This window comes from Acomys minous (assembly GCF_964271855.1).
Source record: "Acomys minous genome assembly, chromosome: 16".
Lineage (NCBI taxonomy): Eukaryota > Metazoa > Chordata > Mammalia > Rodentia > Muridae > Acomys > Acomys minous.
Genome location: NC_140498.1, coordinates 93570769 through 93586810, shown reverse-complemented (window position 1 = coordinate 93586810; position 16042 = coordinate 93570769). Strand labels below are relative to the sequence as shown.

The 16042-nt window shown below is 44.9% G+C and overlaps 1 protein-coding gene across 2 annotated transcripts in view; it reads left to right on the top strand.

Annotated features, from left to right (window-relative positions):
• Nucleotides 1–16042, top strand: part of SPPL3 (signal peptide peptidase like 3) — a 73529-nt gene that overhangs the window by 1568 nt on the left and 55919 nt on the right. The window contains exon 1 of one of the 2 annotated variants that reach the window (XM_084762217.1): nt 1058–1076. The exons of the other annotated variant lie outside the window; for it this stretch is intronic. Within the exon in view, the coding sequence (XP_084618343.1) occupies nt 1075–1076 (2 nt within the window). The 5' untranslated portion in view covers nt 1058–1074. Of the gene's footprint in view, nt 1–1057; nt 1077–16042 lie in introns of those variants that run through there. 2 annotated transcript variants of the gene reach the window in all.

Here is a 16042-nt window from a genome sequence, read left to right as displayed (position 1 = left end):
AGCTCTGAAAGGGAGACAGTAAAAGAAATGGGTTCTATATGAAAACAAGGAATGGTTATGGTAAGTGAGGAAGGAACTCCTTGTGACCTGACAGAGGGCTGGTGATTGAAGATAATTTAATAATGCAAACTTCGCAGTCTGAAAAAGAAGATACTTGAGAAATTGAGAGGATGTAACTAAAAGGAAAGCTAGGTTTTGGTGGCTACAGTTGTGTTTTATTTAAAAGGACAAACTAAGTTGATGGTTTTGAGCAGCAGTGAGGAGAATCTCAGCGGCAGGTGTCGTTGGAACACAGGAGTACAGCTTGCCTTCCTGCAGATGGATTAGGACGTGAAGGTAGCGGGGATGTGGCCATGGCGCTGGGAACTCACCTGGAGCTAGTGCTGCACCATGAGGGCTCCCAAGTGACTCCCCATGGCTGCCTTGCTGTTTTGATTTGCTTTTTTGACTGTACTGTAAAACGGCTATGATTGGTTGAAAAAATAACTACCATAGTGGTCAGGAAAATGGGGAAAGCGCTGTACATGGTGGCACATGCTCACAATCCCAGTTTGAGTTTGGCCTGGTCTACAAAGTGCGGCCCTGTCTATAAACATGGGAAGTTAGTGCCTTACTGGGTAGACAGGCCACATACCACTTCTCTGGGATGCTCATGGGCCCTGGTGGTTAAGGAAAGACTACTTAGTGAGGTCTGATCGTTTACAAGATACCTGCTCTTGAAACACTTCCTTGTGTCTCAGCTTTCTTTGATCCACAGTTGAGGAACACTCAGCCCCTCCTTTCCAGCCTGTTTCAGGGCAGAGAGGGGGGCGGGGCACTGTGCCTACCCTGTTTCCTGCTTTTTCCCAAGTCAACCAGGGAACAAAAAAACTAAGCAGAGTGTTTGACATGCAGTCATTTAATCTCACTTGTCTCTAAGGTGGAGAAATCTTCCCTATTTTCAGAGGAGGACACAGGCTCAGGCAGTGACATGAAACGCCCTGAATATGTGGCCCATGGTGCTTTCTGAGTTCTCTCAGCATCTTTACTCGTTCCTGCAGAAATACCAGTGTGGAAGAGCTATTCTAAAAGTATATGTAAGATGAATTTTGGAATATTTTTTGTCACTTTTCACTTGGATTATGTAGATACACAAAATGTGATTTAAAAAACAAACCAGAAAATGGTGTTTGATACTTGCATTGTGCATCTAGGAACAGTCCACTGTGGCCCTGTGTATTGTCTGTGACTGGAGCTAGGAGAGATCTGGAATTTAAAAATAGGCACTCGGGAGGCAGAGGCAGGGGGATTGATGTGAGTTGAAGGCCAGCCTGGTCTATAGAGTGAGCTACAGGACAGCCAGGGCTACACAGACACACCCTGTCTAGAAAAACAAAACAAAAACCAAAAATAGGCTTATGTTATAGCCTCTGACATGTAAGCTATATATAAAATGAGTTTTGTTATTTTGTTGACTTGTACATGCTTAACTTTTTTGTGATAACATTAAAAAAATTACACCTTACCAATAAGATCGTATGGTTCTGATGTCTTGGACAAAATTCTATCACCTGGTGCCCAGCTCAAACTCCATCTAGCTGTGAGGTGTTTTCTGCTCACTCCTGAAGGCGGTCTTTTTATTTTATTTTAGTACTTCTGATTCTGTCTGCATCACCCCTTCCATTTCTTGTGTAAATACCGAGCCTGCTCACTAAACTTCCAGAGAGAGGGCCATGTGGTACTAACCTTTGTCCTCTAGTGCCCGTCGCACTGTCTGGCACACAGCTTCTGCCCAGTAAAGACTGTGTGGTTAATGTGATGGCAACTTCTCAGTTTATCTTCTGTCAAAGAATGCTGACCTAGAGCTCGGTGTACTGGCACACGCCTTTAATCCCAGTACTCAGGAGGCAGAGGCAGGGGGATTGATGTGAGTTCAAGGCCAGCCTGGTCTACAAAGCACGTCCAGGACAGCCAAGGCTCTGTTACACAGCGAAACCATGTCTCGAAAAATCTTTAAAAAAAAAAAAAAAAAAAATGCTGACTAGGAGGAGGGGCCGCTGCAGGATTCCTGTCTACTAGCTTTCCTGGTGTCCCATCGCGCCTACAGTAAAGGCTGTCACTCTTGGTTAATTCTTCTGAGACAAGATCTCACTGTAGCATCCAAGCTGACCCCCAATGTAGTATGAGTTCAGGTTGACCTTGAGCTCACTATTTCCTGCCTGCCTTTTGGAGGCCAGGATGTCAGGCTGTCAACAGAAGTTGATGGTTGCTTGGGATGCCAGGGTCTTCTTTTTCCTTCCTTCCTTTGTTTGTTTGTTTGTTTGTTTGTTTGTTTGAGACAGGGTTTCTCTGTATAGCCCTGGCTGTACCGGACTCACTTTGTAGACCAGGCTGGCTTTGAACTCACGGCGATCCGACTGCCTCTGCCTCCCAAGTGCTGGGATTACAGGTGTGCGCTACTGCTCCCGGCCTTCTTTTTTCGATTTGTTTTAGTTGGCCTCCTTCCTTCCTTCCTTCCTTCCTTCCTTCCTTCCTTCCTTCCTTCCACAGGTTCCTCCAAGTTTAAGGCTGGCCTGAAGCTGACTTTGAACTCCTGATCTTCCTTCCTCTTCAGTGCTGGGATTGTGGGCATACGCTGCCACCTTGGTTCCCTAGTGCTCAGGATTAGTCAGGGCTTTACTCACTCACACCATGCAAGTAGTTACTGAGTACATCTCAGCCTCACATGGAGCCTCATCGTGAGTTAACTGCAAGGTCCTGTTTCTGTCCTTTTCACTCACACTGAGGAAGTAAAAGAATGCGTGCAAAAACACAAGTTGAAGGGGGGAAATAACTTTCCCAGCATACACTGAGGAGTAGTTGTTTCAGTGTAAGTGCTCTGAGAAGCCTGAGCTTGGTCTTGTGTAGGAATGCACCTGAACCTGCTAGTGGTTGGTTGTGCTTGGCTTACTGTCTCGGTAGGGAGAAGGCCTCTCCTGAAACATGCAAGTGGCCCTCATCACCGGAGAACTAGCATGGTCACTTACTTTGTATTTGCCATGTGCTCACATTTTGAGGATTGCAGACAGCTCAACAGGTAAAGCCTGGTGCCCTGAGCTCCAGTACCAGAAGCAACATAAATACGGAAGAAGAAAACCAACTCCACAAAACTGTCTGTGCCACACTCAGCTATACACATCACACACGTGCACATGTCCCACATACAAACAACCGTAAAATGTACAAATGTAAGTAACTCACCCAAGGATACAAACAGGAAAAGAGCTCAGAGTCAAGACTTTTACAGTGACATTAACAGTCTCAGCAACTCAGGCAGGGGCAGGTGATCCCCAGGAGCTGGAGGCCAGCCTGCTCTACACAGGCAGTTGTAGGACAGCAGGGTCACGAAGAGACCCTGACTGAAGAAAAGAGCAAAAGAAAAGTAAACAAGCTTGAAAACAGGGCTTGGGGGCTCGTGGGGAAGGTGTGAGGAGCTTGCATTCATGAGAGAGATGGAGATTTCTGCAGGCTGTTTTGTTAGAGAGATGATCTAGGGCCTCAGTGAAAATCTGAGGATGGGTTAGTGGTCTTTTAAAAATGAGTCTGATTGCCGGGTGGTGGTGGCACACTCCTTTAATCCCAGCACTTGGCAGGCAGAGGCAGGTGGATCACTGTGAGTTCGAGGCCAGCCTGGTCTACAAAGTGAGTCCAGGACAGCCAAGGCTACACAGAGAAACCCTGTCTCAAAAAAAAAAAAAGAGTCTGACTCTGTTTCCGTTTCCACATTTTGCAGTATCTTGTCATTGAGTTCCTGTACTGGCCTCCTCGTTAGATGACCATTTTTCTGAGTGGCCTTGTAGTGTTGTAAGTTAGATTATAGTAGTCCTGTGCTGGTGGATTTTGGCCACAGTTAGAATAAAATTCAAATCCCTTAATACAGCTTCAAGTCTAGTTTTGTTCATTTCTGAGAGGTGGCATACAGACAGACACCTTACACAAGGGCAAGTTGGTGCCCTGTAGTTGGTAGTTAGTAGGACTTTACTGGATGAGAGTGTTTCTGCCTGTGCTATTGTAAGATGAGAGTGTAGACCTGCATCCCGTTTTGTGGTGATCTGTGATGGTGACATCTTTGTAGAGAGTGAAAAAGAGCACAGGTGTCCAGCACTCGTGGAAGTGGGTTCTCACCCAGGTGTTGTCATGTCACTCTGATCATGACAACCTTAGCAGCTGCATCCTTTTCAGAATGTAGGTTAAAATACGGTTAGGGTTATAGACTTTACAAGCCTTATTCAAACATGTTTTACCTAGAGGTTAACGTGGTATGATTTGGGTAATAGATTTAAGCTAAAATTAGCCAAAGTTAACATCATATATTTGTTTTTAAATAATTTCTCAATTTTCTGTTTTTTGAGACAGGGTTTTTCTGTGTCTCATTTCTCAGTTTTATTATGAAATCTTTGAGGGAAAAGAAGTCAGAGACTGGGCTATATGTGGTGGCGCACCCCTTTCTTTAATCCCAGCATTTGGGAGGCGGAGGCAGGCGGATCGCTGTGAGTACAGCCTGGTCTACAAAGCGAGTCCAGGACAGCCAAGGCTACATAGAGAAACCCTGTCTCGAAAAACCAAAAAAAAAAAAAAAAAAAACAGAGAGAGTGTCTGTGACTTTGAGATTGAGATTTTCTAATTTTAAGAAGTTAAAAGAAGAATGTCTTAGAATTTTCACCTTTTAGCTGTGTTGCAAGAGACTGCAAGTAACCAAATTTTTTACAAAACATATTTATTTATTCATTACTTATACAGTATTCAGAGGGCACCAGATCTCATTACAAATGGTTATGAACCACCATGTGGTTGCTGGGAATCAAACTCAGGACCTTTGGAAGAACAGCCAGTGCTCTTAACCTCTGAGCCATCTCTCCAGCCCCCAAATTTAATTTATTATTATATTATTATTATTATTATTATTATTATTATTATTATTATTATTATTATTATTATTATTATTATTTGGTTTTTCTGGAGACAAGGTTTCTCTGTGTAGCCCTGGCTGTCCTGGACTCACTTTGTAGACCAGGCTGACCTCTAACTCAAGAGATCCTCCTGCCTCTGCCTCCCAAGTGCTGGGATTAAAGGCATGAGCCACCATACCCGGCACCAAATTTAATTTTATAGGGGGAAAAAAACCTATAGTTCCTATGATCCTTGGGAAGAATTGTCACCTTTCTTTTTGTTTTTGTTTTTTCGAGACAGGATTTCTTTGTGTAGCCTTGGCTGTCCTGGACTCACTTTGTAGACCAGGCTGGCCTCGAACTCACAGCGATGCACCTTTCTCTGCCTCCAAGTGCTGGCATTAAAGGTATGTGCCATATCATCGTGTCATTATAGCCTATCAGGTCTCATCCGGATAGCCTGCTTACCCTTCCTCTGATTGCCAGTAGGCCTCCCTACCAAGGGGAAGCGGTCAAATCTGCTCTTGGGTTGGTTTTTATTTTATTTAATTTTTCGTTTTTGAGACAGGATTTCTCTGTGTAGCCTTGATTGGCCTGGACTCTCATTGTAGACCAGGCTGGCCTCGAACTCACAGAGACCCTCCTGCCTCTGCCTCCCCGAGTGCTGGGGTTACAGGCGTGGGCCACCACACCCAGCTGGTTTGGGAATTTTTAATATGAGAGTGTTTTCACCTCTGATTTACTGTGACCTCACTGTACCTCAGCCCAGTGTTTAGTCAGGCACTGTTAGACTGAGCTCCCTCAGCACTGCCTTCAGTGCTGTTTCAACAGTGCTTCTGAGGTGCTCTGCAGGCTGCAGAGGTTTGTGGAAATGCTTCTGAAATTGCTCCGTGCCCTCTGAAGGACAGCTGCATGTTTTCCTCAGTGATCTGTTAGATTCTGGTAGAGTCCAGACAGAGTTTTTCAGTATAGGTATATTTTTCTTGTTGACAGTCTAACCAGCATTGAAATCTCTGAGATGTCTGCTTTATCATGGATTCCAAGTGATGCTCCATAAAAGGAAGTAGAATAAATGACAGGTCTAGGCAGTCAAGTCACAAGGAAAAGGAAATTATAAAGTTACATTTATTTTCATGTGGACTTTCCCTGGATTTCTCTGTAATGCAGAGGAAAAATTTTCCATTCTTCTTTTTTTTATTTTAGATTTTTTTTTTTTGAGATTAAAAAAAAAGATTTATTATTACAGGTACAGTGCTTTGCCTGCATGTACACCTGCAGGCCAGAAGAGGGCACCAGATCTCATTATAGATGGTTGTGAGCCACCATGTGGTTGCTGGGAATTGAACTCAGGACCTCTGGAAGAGCAGACAGTGCTCTTAACCTTTGAACCATCTCTCCAGCCCATTTTCCATTCTAACAGCCAGGGAAGAGCGTTACAGTTTCCTGACTGTTTCCTTACCCACAGCAAGTGTGACAGGTGTGCCCGCTCCCCTCCGTCTAGCAGCTGGCCTAGACTTCACTCTAGACCTAAATAGGACGTGCAAGGCATAATTTTGTCCATTGTTTCTTCAGCCTGGCTACAAGACATTCTGAGCATTGTGCCTGACTTTGTTTTGTCCTGTTCTTGTCTTAATGTGTCCTCAAAATCGTCTAATTTTACGTTTTTCTTGACAAAACCAAAAATAAAGAAATAAGAGAGAGAGAAAAAAAAGACACTAGACAGTGGTGGTGCACGCCTTTAATTCCAGCACTCAGGAGGCAGAGGCAGGTGGATCGCTGTGAGTTCGAGGCCAGCCTGGTCTACAAAGTTAGTCCAGGACAGCCAAGGTACACAGAGTAACCCTGTCTCTAAAAACAAAAAACAAAAACTTGATTAAATCATCAGGCCTTGTTTTTGTTTAAAGGGACATAGTTTGCTGGTATCCACAACTCTTTTTGGCTTTTTTGAGACAGGGTCTCTCTGTGTAGCCCTGGCTGTCTGGACTTGCTTTGTAGGCCAGGCTGGCCTGGAATTCACAGAAATCCACCCGCTTCTGCCTCCCGAGTGCTGGGATTACAGGTGTGTGCCACCACTGCCTGGCTACACAGCTGTTTTTTTGTTTGTTTGTTTGTTTTTTGATGGGGCTGAAGGTGGAGTTTATTTTTTTATTTTTATTTTTTAAAGATTTATTTATTTACGTATACAGTGTTTCACCTTCATGTATGCCTGTCCACCAGAAGAGGGCTCCAGACCTCATGGTAGATGGTTGTGAGCCACCATGTGGTTGCTGGGAATTGAACTCAGGACTTTTGGAAGAGGGGGCAGCGCTCTTAACCACTGAGCCATCTCTCCAGCCCCCACAGCTCTTTTAAGATGTTCTAAATATCAATATCTTTAAACACATTTCTCGGAAATGCATAAAAAAATCTTAGAAGTCTGAGAAGTAAGAATTCGTTGTAAAGATGGGCTTGTCTTTGTCTTGGATTGTGTGGATGTATTTAGAGAGGCTGTCTGCTCCCACAGGCCCAGCTAGCCAGTTAGCTGAGTGGGGAGAGCTGAGTGAGGGCAGAGGAGAGAAAGACCAGACCCTCAGACCTCTGTGAACTGGAATGGCTAGGAAAGGGAAAGGCACAAAAAGCTTTAGGGGCAGAGGGGGTTGAAAAGAAAAACAGGCCATTGACTTTGCAAGGGAAGCCATTAGTGAAGTGTGTGCTGGGAGAGTTGAGAGCAGGGAGTGAAGCCACCTTAGGGTTGATGGGGACGGTGGAGAGGCCTCTCAGCCTGTGAGGGAGAAAGGACAGAGTGGTTGAGGACCAGAGGGGTCATAAAGGGTTTGTTTTCACCAAAGTTAGGAGGAAGTGTGTTTGAAGGCAGGAGGAAGAAATTGATCTTGGAAAGAGAAAAGGCTTTGTTTTTGTTTTTGTTTTTGTTTTTGTTTTTGTTTTTCTGTAGTGTAAGCTCAGAGTTTATTTTTCTTTAAATTATTGTAGCTATTATCTAAGAGTTGTACAAAAAAATTAATGGGGAATGTTTAGCGAGTATATCTAACTTTTGTCACTTGGTCTTAATTATGTTGCCACTAGATTTGTATTTGTATTTGTATTTATGTAATCTGTTTTCAATTGATGGAATATAAAACACAACCTCTTTATGGCCTTACAGTTCCATTTTCTTTACAGTATTTGTTACTTAAGCTAACTTCGATGACTTTTGTAGGAGGGAGGCCCTTGTCCCAACTCTAGACATGTAGGTCCCACTGCCCAGCTGAGATCTTGTCTCCTTTAAAACATTATAAAATGTCACCTTATTTTACTTACTGGCAAGTGTGTGTGCTGTGTGTGGGCAGGTATGCTGTGGGTTTTGTGTGTGTCAGAACAACCTTTAGTAGTTGTTGATGCTTAGCATTAACGTGGCCCGAGGTCCCTCAGGTCAGCCAGAATCACCTGCTGAGCCACCTGCCTAACTCAGGTGCTGTCCTGTTGTTTCAAGGCCTTTGGTGAAGCCTGTAGCTGTGATTTGCTGTGTCATGTGGGTGCACCTATGGATTTCTGACTTTATATTGAAACTGTTTAATATGGTTGTTTTCCCACCTTGTGACAGTAAAACTCTATGACAGAGTAGGATCAAAGCTATTTTTTAAAATCTGCAGTCCAGAAGAGGGCATCAGATCACACTGTGAGCCACCATATGGTTGCTGGGAATTGAACTCAGGACTTCTGGAAGAGCAGTCAGTGCCCTTAACTTCTGAGCCATCTCTTCAGCCCAAAGCTATTTTTTAAAAGCTAAATATTTTGTGGTATACAGACATACACATAGTAGGTGCTCAGAATTTTAAAAATTTAATTAAAGAATTTTTGTTCAAGACAGAGCTTCTCTCTTTATCCCTGGCTGTCCAGGAATGCACCCTGTAAAACAGGGTGGTCTCAAACTCAGATCTGCCCTTCTCTGTCACTCTAATGCTGGGATTAAAGGTATGTGCCCACCACTGCCTGGTTGGTGCTCAGATTTTTATTTTTTTATTTTATTTTTTAAGATTTCTTTATTATGTACACAGTGCTCTGCCTGCATGTACACCTGCAGGCCAGAAGAGGGCACCAGATCACATTATAGATGTGAGTCACCATGTGGTTGCTGTGAATTGAACTCAGGACCTCTGGAAGAACAGCCAGTGCTCTTAACCTCTGAGCCATCTCTCCAGCCCCTCAGATTTTCTTTTCTTTTCTTTTCTTTTTTTTTTTTTTGGTTTTTTTTTTTGGTTTTTTTTGGTTTTTTTTTGGTTTTTGAGACAGGGTCTCTCTGTGTATCCCTGGCTGTCCTGGACTCACTTTGTAGACCAGGCTGGCCTCGATCCACCAGCCTCTGCCTCCCGAGTGCTGGGATTAAAGGTGTGTGCCACCACGTCCGGCCCTAGGGTGTCCTCTTACAAGGGATCTCAGCGCTTTACTCATCTGCACTTTTACCTCCAGTCTCCCTGAACTGGACCTGCATTGCTACCCTCACCTGCCTCTTCCTCTTGTTTGTTTGGGCTGGTCTTGAACTTCTGACCCTCAGGCCTCCACACCCAGTGTGAGCTGGGATTTAAAACCTGTGTTAGGCAAGTATGAACTGAGATACATCCCCAGCCTATGTGCCTATGTGCACAGAAATGTACTACATGGATTTCTGGTACCTGTGGAGACCAGAAGAGGTTGCTGCGTCCCCTGGACATGGCTGTAAGTCACCCACCATATGATGCTGGGAACCTACCCTGGCTTCCTAGGTGCTCTGTAAGAGCAACAAGCCCTATTTTTTTTTCTTTTTACTATTACTGGAACTCCCAGTGTAGACCACATAGAGATCCTAGATATCCAGAGCTGCATAGTGAGAATCTGTCTCAAACACTAAGTAGTTATCTTCTATATTTGGTGGTGGTGGTGTGAGCAGGAGCATGCCACAGTGCATGTGTGGAGGTCGGGTGGCCACCTTGTACAGTGTGCTCCACGGACTGAACTCTGCTAACTTCACCTGCTCAGCCACCTCAAAGATTCCAGAGTTTTCTCTGTTAACTTATTCATCTTTCATGTTTAATCATCATTATTCAGACAGCACAGTTTAAGGCAATACCTTGACATAATGTGTGTACTTAAACCTTAATGTACTTAGTAGAGCCTCAGTCTTAGGTCATAACTAAGTCCTGTTGGCTTCTCTCTGTCTTTTACATGGTCGCTTTATTTTGCCTCCTCTCACTGTCTTCATCCCCACAAAAAGAGAATACCCTTTTCCTGTATTTGCCTCACCTCTTTTTTTTTTTTTTTTTGTTTTGTTTTGTTTTGTTTGTTTTTCAAGACAAGGTTTCTCTGTGTAGCCTTGGCTGTCCTGGACTCACTTTGTAGACCAGGCTGGCTTTGAACTCACAGCAATTTGCCTGCCTCTGCCTCCCCAAGTGCTGGGATTACAGGTGTGCGGCACCACCACGCCTGGTTGTACATGTCTCTTGCAAGAATTGGTTTGGTTTGCTTCTTGTTCATGTCCTTGTAAAGTTCTTTGTTTTTTGGGGGGGCTGGAGAGATGGCACAGCGATTAAAAGCACTGTCTGCTCTTACAGAGGGCAGAGTTCAATCCTCAGCAACCACATGGTGGCTCAGACCATCTGTAATGGGATTTGATGACTTCGTCTGTTATACATGCAAATAGAACACTCATAGAAATAAATATTTAAAAAATTTTTTGTTGTTTTGTTTTTGAGACAGGATCTCACACTGCAGCTCAGGCTAGCCTAGAACTTGATCTTTAACCCCAGCTGGTCGTAGACTCTGGGTGTCTTACTGCCTCATCCTTTCACATGATGGGATTACAAGAGTGAGCCACTGTGTCAGCCTTTCCTTTTTACTCTTCTCTTTTTCCCTTAACATGAGTTGAGTTTTAGAATTATATTTAATTGTGTGTGTGTTTGAGGGTGTACGCACAGGAGTGCAGGTACCTGCAGAGGCCAGAGAGAGGCTGTGGGATCTCCTGGAACTGCAGGCACAGGTGGTTGTGAGTCTCCTGACATGAGTTCTGGGAACCTAGCCTTTAACCTCTGAGTGTCTCTCCAGCCTGGAGTTTTTATGACTTTTTGGTTTTTTGAAACAGGGTTTCTTTGTACCCTTGACTGTCCTGGAACTCACTCTGTAGATCCACCTGTTTCTGCCTTCTGAGTGCTAGGATTAATGGTGTGAGCCACCACATACGCCCAGCTTATATTCTTTTTCTTCTTTTCTTTTTCTTTTTTTCTTCGAGACAGGGTCTCTCTGTGTAGCCTTAGCTGGCCTGAAGTCACTTTGTAGACCAGGCTAGCCTCAAACTCACAGAGATCCTCCTGCCTCTGCCTCCTCCCCAAGTGCTGGGGTTAAAGGCGTACGCCAGTTGGGCATGGTGAGAGGCAGAGACAGGTGGATCAATGTGAGTTCGAGGCCAGCCTGACCTACAAAAGCAAGTCCAAGATAGTGAGGACTGTTACACAGAGAAATCCTGTATGGAAAAAACAAACAAACAAACAAACAAAAAAGGCGTGTGCCACTAGGCCCAACTTCTGATTGGTTTTATTTAGTTAACTGTTTTGAGGTAGGGGTTCACTTACTGTCTAAGCTGATGTCAAATTGAATTGTTGTCAGTCTCCTTCGGCTTCCTATAGAACCTGAACACAATTTTGTATAAGACTTAATGGTTTTTCATAAAACAAAAGTTTGTGTTTATTGACCCACAATAAAGCAGCATGGTTACTTGGTTGGACACTGGTTCTCAGTCTGTGCTGCTTCCAGCCCCGCCACCCAGTTCTGCATTTACTGGCTGCTGTACTAATAAGGAGTCATTTCTGCACTTATCTGCACACTAGTGCAGTATAGTCATGACAGTTGGCTATAAAAGTTATGACACATGGCCATAGTCAACAGGGATGTGTTTGAGGAAGCTAGGAGCAGTGTGTCCATCATCAAGACACCGTATCACCTGCCAACAGCTGTCAGTTTCCACTCTGCAGTGCTGTTAAAGGTTACTGTAAGCTTTACTTTTCCTGGTTGTTTTTGGTGAGAACAAATGCCACCAGAGGCAGTTTGATGGCCATGAAGCATGTTCTGGAAGGCTTAAGGAGACATTCTGCTGAATGGTTTTCAGTGCCTAATTAACAGCATTTGTCTTAGAAGATTGGTTTTATATATAGCTGGGCGTGGTGGCACACGCCTGCAATCCCAGCACTCAGGGAGGCAGAGGCAGGCGGATCCCTGTGAGTTTTAGCCCAGCCTGGTCTACAGAGTGAGTCCAGGACAGCCAACGCTACACAGAGAAACCCTGTCTCAAACAAACAAACAAACAAACAAAAAAGCTACCTCTCCCTCTCACTTTCTTCCTCGCTCTTCCTCTCTTGTGCTCTCTCTCTGGGCCTTCCCCCTTCCTTTCTCTCCCCGTGCTCACATAATAAACCTCTTGATATCATAAAAAAATAAAAGAAGAAGCTTTGTAAGATTTTCATGGGCATATTCTCATTTTGAAATGTAATTTCATTTATTAACATATTTTACAGTTTAAATACAGCCTGGGCTTCATGCCTCTTACATAGTTTGATCTCAAGTCTAAGGCTTTGTCCATGGCATCAGACAGGCTGGCTTATTCTTGGGTCCCAGGGCATTCATACTTTCCTGAGAGCAAAGGGATTATGTTACCTGGGACCTGACGCTCACTGAATGAGTTCTGAGTGAATGAATGTCTGTAGCGCCAGCATGCACTTGGAGCTGCATAAAGATAAAAACCCAGTACGATTTTGATGGGCATCCAGGAATGTTTCCTTCACTGTGGACAGTAGAGGAACTCCTAGGGTGGGAGGGTCAAAAGTCTCCTGGGTCAATTAGAGCCCTCCTGTGAGACCGACAGACCAAGCATAGATCTTTCCTGGATCCTCTGGACCTGCTGTTGGTGCCAAAGTAAAGCCCTGTGAGCCTGCCATGCAGAACCACACAGAAGGTGCTGAGGAGGCAGATAACTGAGCAGTTACTGGTCCCAGTGCTAGCATTAACTGACCCACAACCACCTGGAACTCCAGCACCATTGGAATTCAGAGAGGTGACCCCACTTCCTAGGCAACAGGACTGATCTTTCTGGGGAAGAAGGACAGTGACAACTTGGCCCTTGGTAAGAACCCTCCAAATATGTCTAACTAGATGAATGGAAGAATGGTTGGTGTGATGTTTGTTTGTTTGTTTGTTGAGACAGAGTTTCTCTGTTACACAGAGCCCTGGCTCTTGTGGACTCTCTTTGTAGACCAGGCTGGCCTCAAACTCATAGAGATCCACCTGCCAGACAATGTTGGTGTTTGGTTGGTTGGATGGTTTAGTTGTTTTTCGAGACAGGGTTTCTCTGTGTAGCCTTGACTGTCCTGGACTCACTTTGTAGACCAGGCTGGCCTCAAATTCACAGCGATCCTCCTGCCTCTGCCTCCCAGGGTGCTGGGACTGAGCACAGGCGTGTGCCACCATGCCTGGCATTCATTTCCTATTTTTACTTTGTGTGTATGGGTGTTTTGCCTTCGTGCGTGTCTATATGGAGTGCCTATGGAAGCCAGAAGTGGGTAGTCAGATCCCTTGGGGGCAAGATTTACAGTTGACTGTGAGCTGACATGTGGGCTCTGGGAACTGAACCTGGGCTCTCTGGAAGAACAGTCAGTACTTTTAACCACTGAGCCATCTCTCCAGCCCCCAGTGTTGGGTAATTCTGCCCAGTAAAGCATTGCTTCCTCAGGAACAAATGCTTAACACTTGGTCCTGCATCAGCCCTTGACCATCCTGATCGTTCCAGGACAGAAAATCCTTAATATTTCGGCCTTCAGACTTCAGGGTTCCCAGAAAAACCTTTTAGGGTTGCTATTGACAATCAGGTAAAGGGATTCCTTATAGAGCCTGTAGCAATTTCTGCCTACAATCTGACTAAAAGCAACAGTGGCCTGCCCTCTCTACTGGCCCGGGATCACTCTGGTCCTTTGAGCCCTGTATTAAGCCATGAGTTTTGTCGTCATACTAACTAGTAGCTTCAGTCCTCCCTAATCTGAAAAAAGTACGACGTGACCTTGTGATTCCAGAGTTGACTTAAGATTCAAGGCCCCTGCTGAGGACGATTATAAGGTCTAGATCAGGAACCCCTGACTTCTACCTCGGAGATCTGGGGCTGCCAGGGGCCTGAGCTTTGAAGCCAAGGATGGCACTGCAATGTGGGCCAAGTGAAGCCAGACAGAGAAACAACTCATGGCCCCTGTGGCCAGGAGTAGCTGAGTTTTGCCTGAGTAAATGACACCTTGCCGTGTTAGACACACACAGAGTGTCTTATTGGCTTCTCAGCTCTCAAACAGCACAGCAGTTCAGAGCAGATGTAAAAAGGTAAGTGGAGGCCAGGTGTGGTGGCCGAGCCTTTAATCCCAGCACTTGAGAGGCAGAGGCAGGTAAATTGCTGTGAGTTTGAGGTCAGCCTGGTCTACAAAGTGAGTCTAGGACAGCCAAGGCTACACAGAGAAACCCTGTCTCAAACAAACAAACAAACAAACGGATGGAAGTCAAGTGATGTTGGCACAAACCTTTAATCCCAGCCTCTGGAGCCAGAGGTAGATGGATCTTAGCACTCAGGAGGGAGGTGAGTTTGAGGCCAGCCTGGTTCCAGGACAGCCAGAGCTGTTATGTAGAGAAGCCCTGTTTCGAAAACAGCCTTGGTATACATCCCAGTTGTGACCAACAAAGTTTAGTTTTGGCAAATTCATCTACCTCTTTGAGCTCAGTTCCCTTATTTACGAAGGAGCCTGTAATAGTCCTTATTTTAGGGGCAGTTTCGAGGCAAAGTGGGGTGCTATGTTCAGTATGTAGTATGGTATTAGACACCTGATCAAAGATGCTAGCAACCAACCAGCCTAACCTAAACCTAGATTTTTCTCAGTCTTAACTACTGTTAATGTTTTTTTGTTGTTATTGTGGCTTGACCTATGCATCAAAAGATACTGTCAGAGGATACAATTAGGACAGATTTGAAGGTCTGAGTTGGTGTTATTTGCAGTTGTCCAGTCTTTTCACGTGGGATGAGTGTCCCGTGTGCTAAGTGGAGGAGGTTAACTTACGGGTGACAGAGGCTGAAGGAAGTGAAAACGGGAAAGAAGAGCAGCACAAGTTGCTCCTCTCTTTGGAAGGTGGTGATGGGGAAACAGCAGGAAGAAAGTGGCTGCAGGCTAACATTGGATTCTTTTTCTGTAAAGATTGAAGCAGAGGGGACTTTACTTCTCATATCCGCTCAAACTGTCCTGCTTGGGAAACCTTGCTGTCCTGTCACCGTCTAGGAAAGTCAGAGTTGTTTCTCTGTCTGGTTTCAGGCAAGGTGGAATGACTACATCTTCATTTTCTTCATCCTGGCCGTTTAAGGTCTAATGCTGGGTTCTGCAAATAGGTGCAGCCCAGAGATAGAATGTAGGAGTCAGCCATAAGCTTATTGGGGATATTTAAAGTGATGAGAGCTGGTAGGTTCATGAGCAAGGAAGACATGCATTTAGGTGGGGCAGGGCAATGCTTCCTCAGTTTGTGTTTTCTCCTGTGTATTTACTGAGGACCAGGCTTTAAACAAATACGAAGTAAAGTGGACTTTGCAGCTGTACAAGAGAAGTCCTATTACATTTTATAGTGGTTAATCTTGACGGTCAGATAAGGCGGAGTGGGACCCTCCTATGTAAGTGAAACACACGTCTGGGTGTGTCTGTGGTTGATTGAGAGACCATGTACTTTGACCTCATCAGTGGGGTACTCCCTTGATAGCACTAACAGGTGATAACAAGTAGGAGCACAGGCTCTGGGGCAGGATGGTCCACGATGTGTCTTGGTGCTGTGTTTTGCCCCTTCGTATATTCTCATCTGCTGTGCTTCCCGTCTGCCATAGAGTGAGCAGCCTGTCACTGCCACAGTCGCCATCTATCCTGTTGTGCCCAAGCACACAACAGCCTGGTAACTCTGGACTGAAGTCTGTGAGCCAAAACAAAACTCCTCCTTTGGGTTGCATTCTTAGGTGTTTGGCTATCTTTTTTTTTTCTCTAGACAAGGTCTCTCTGTGCAGCCTTGGCTGCCCTAGACTCACTTTGTAGACCAGGTTGGCTTCGAACTCACAGCGATCCACCTGCCTCTGC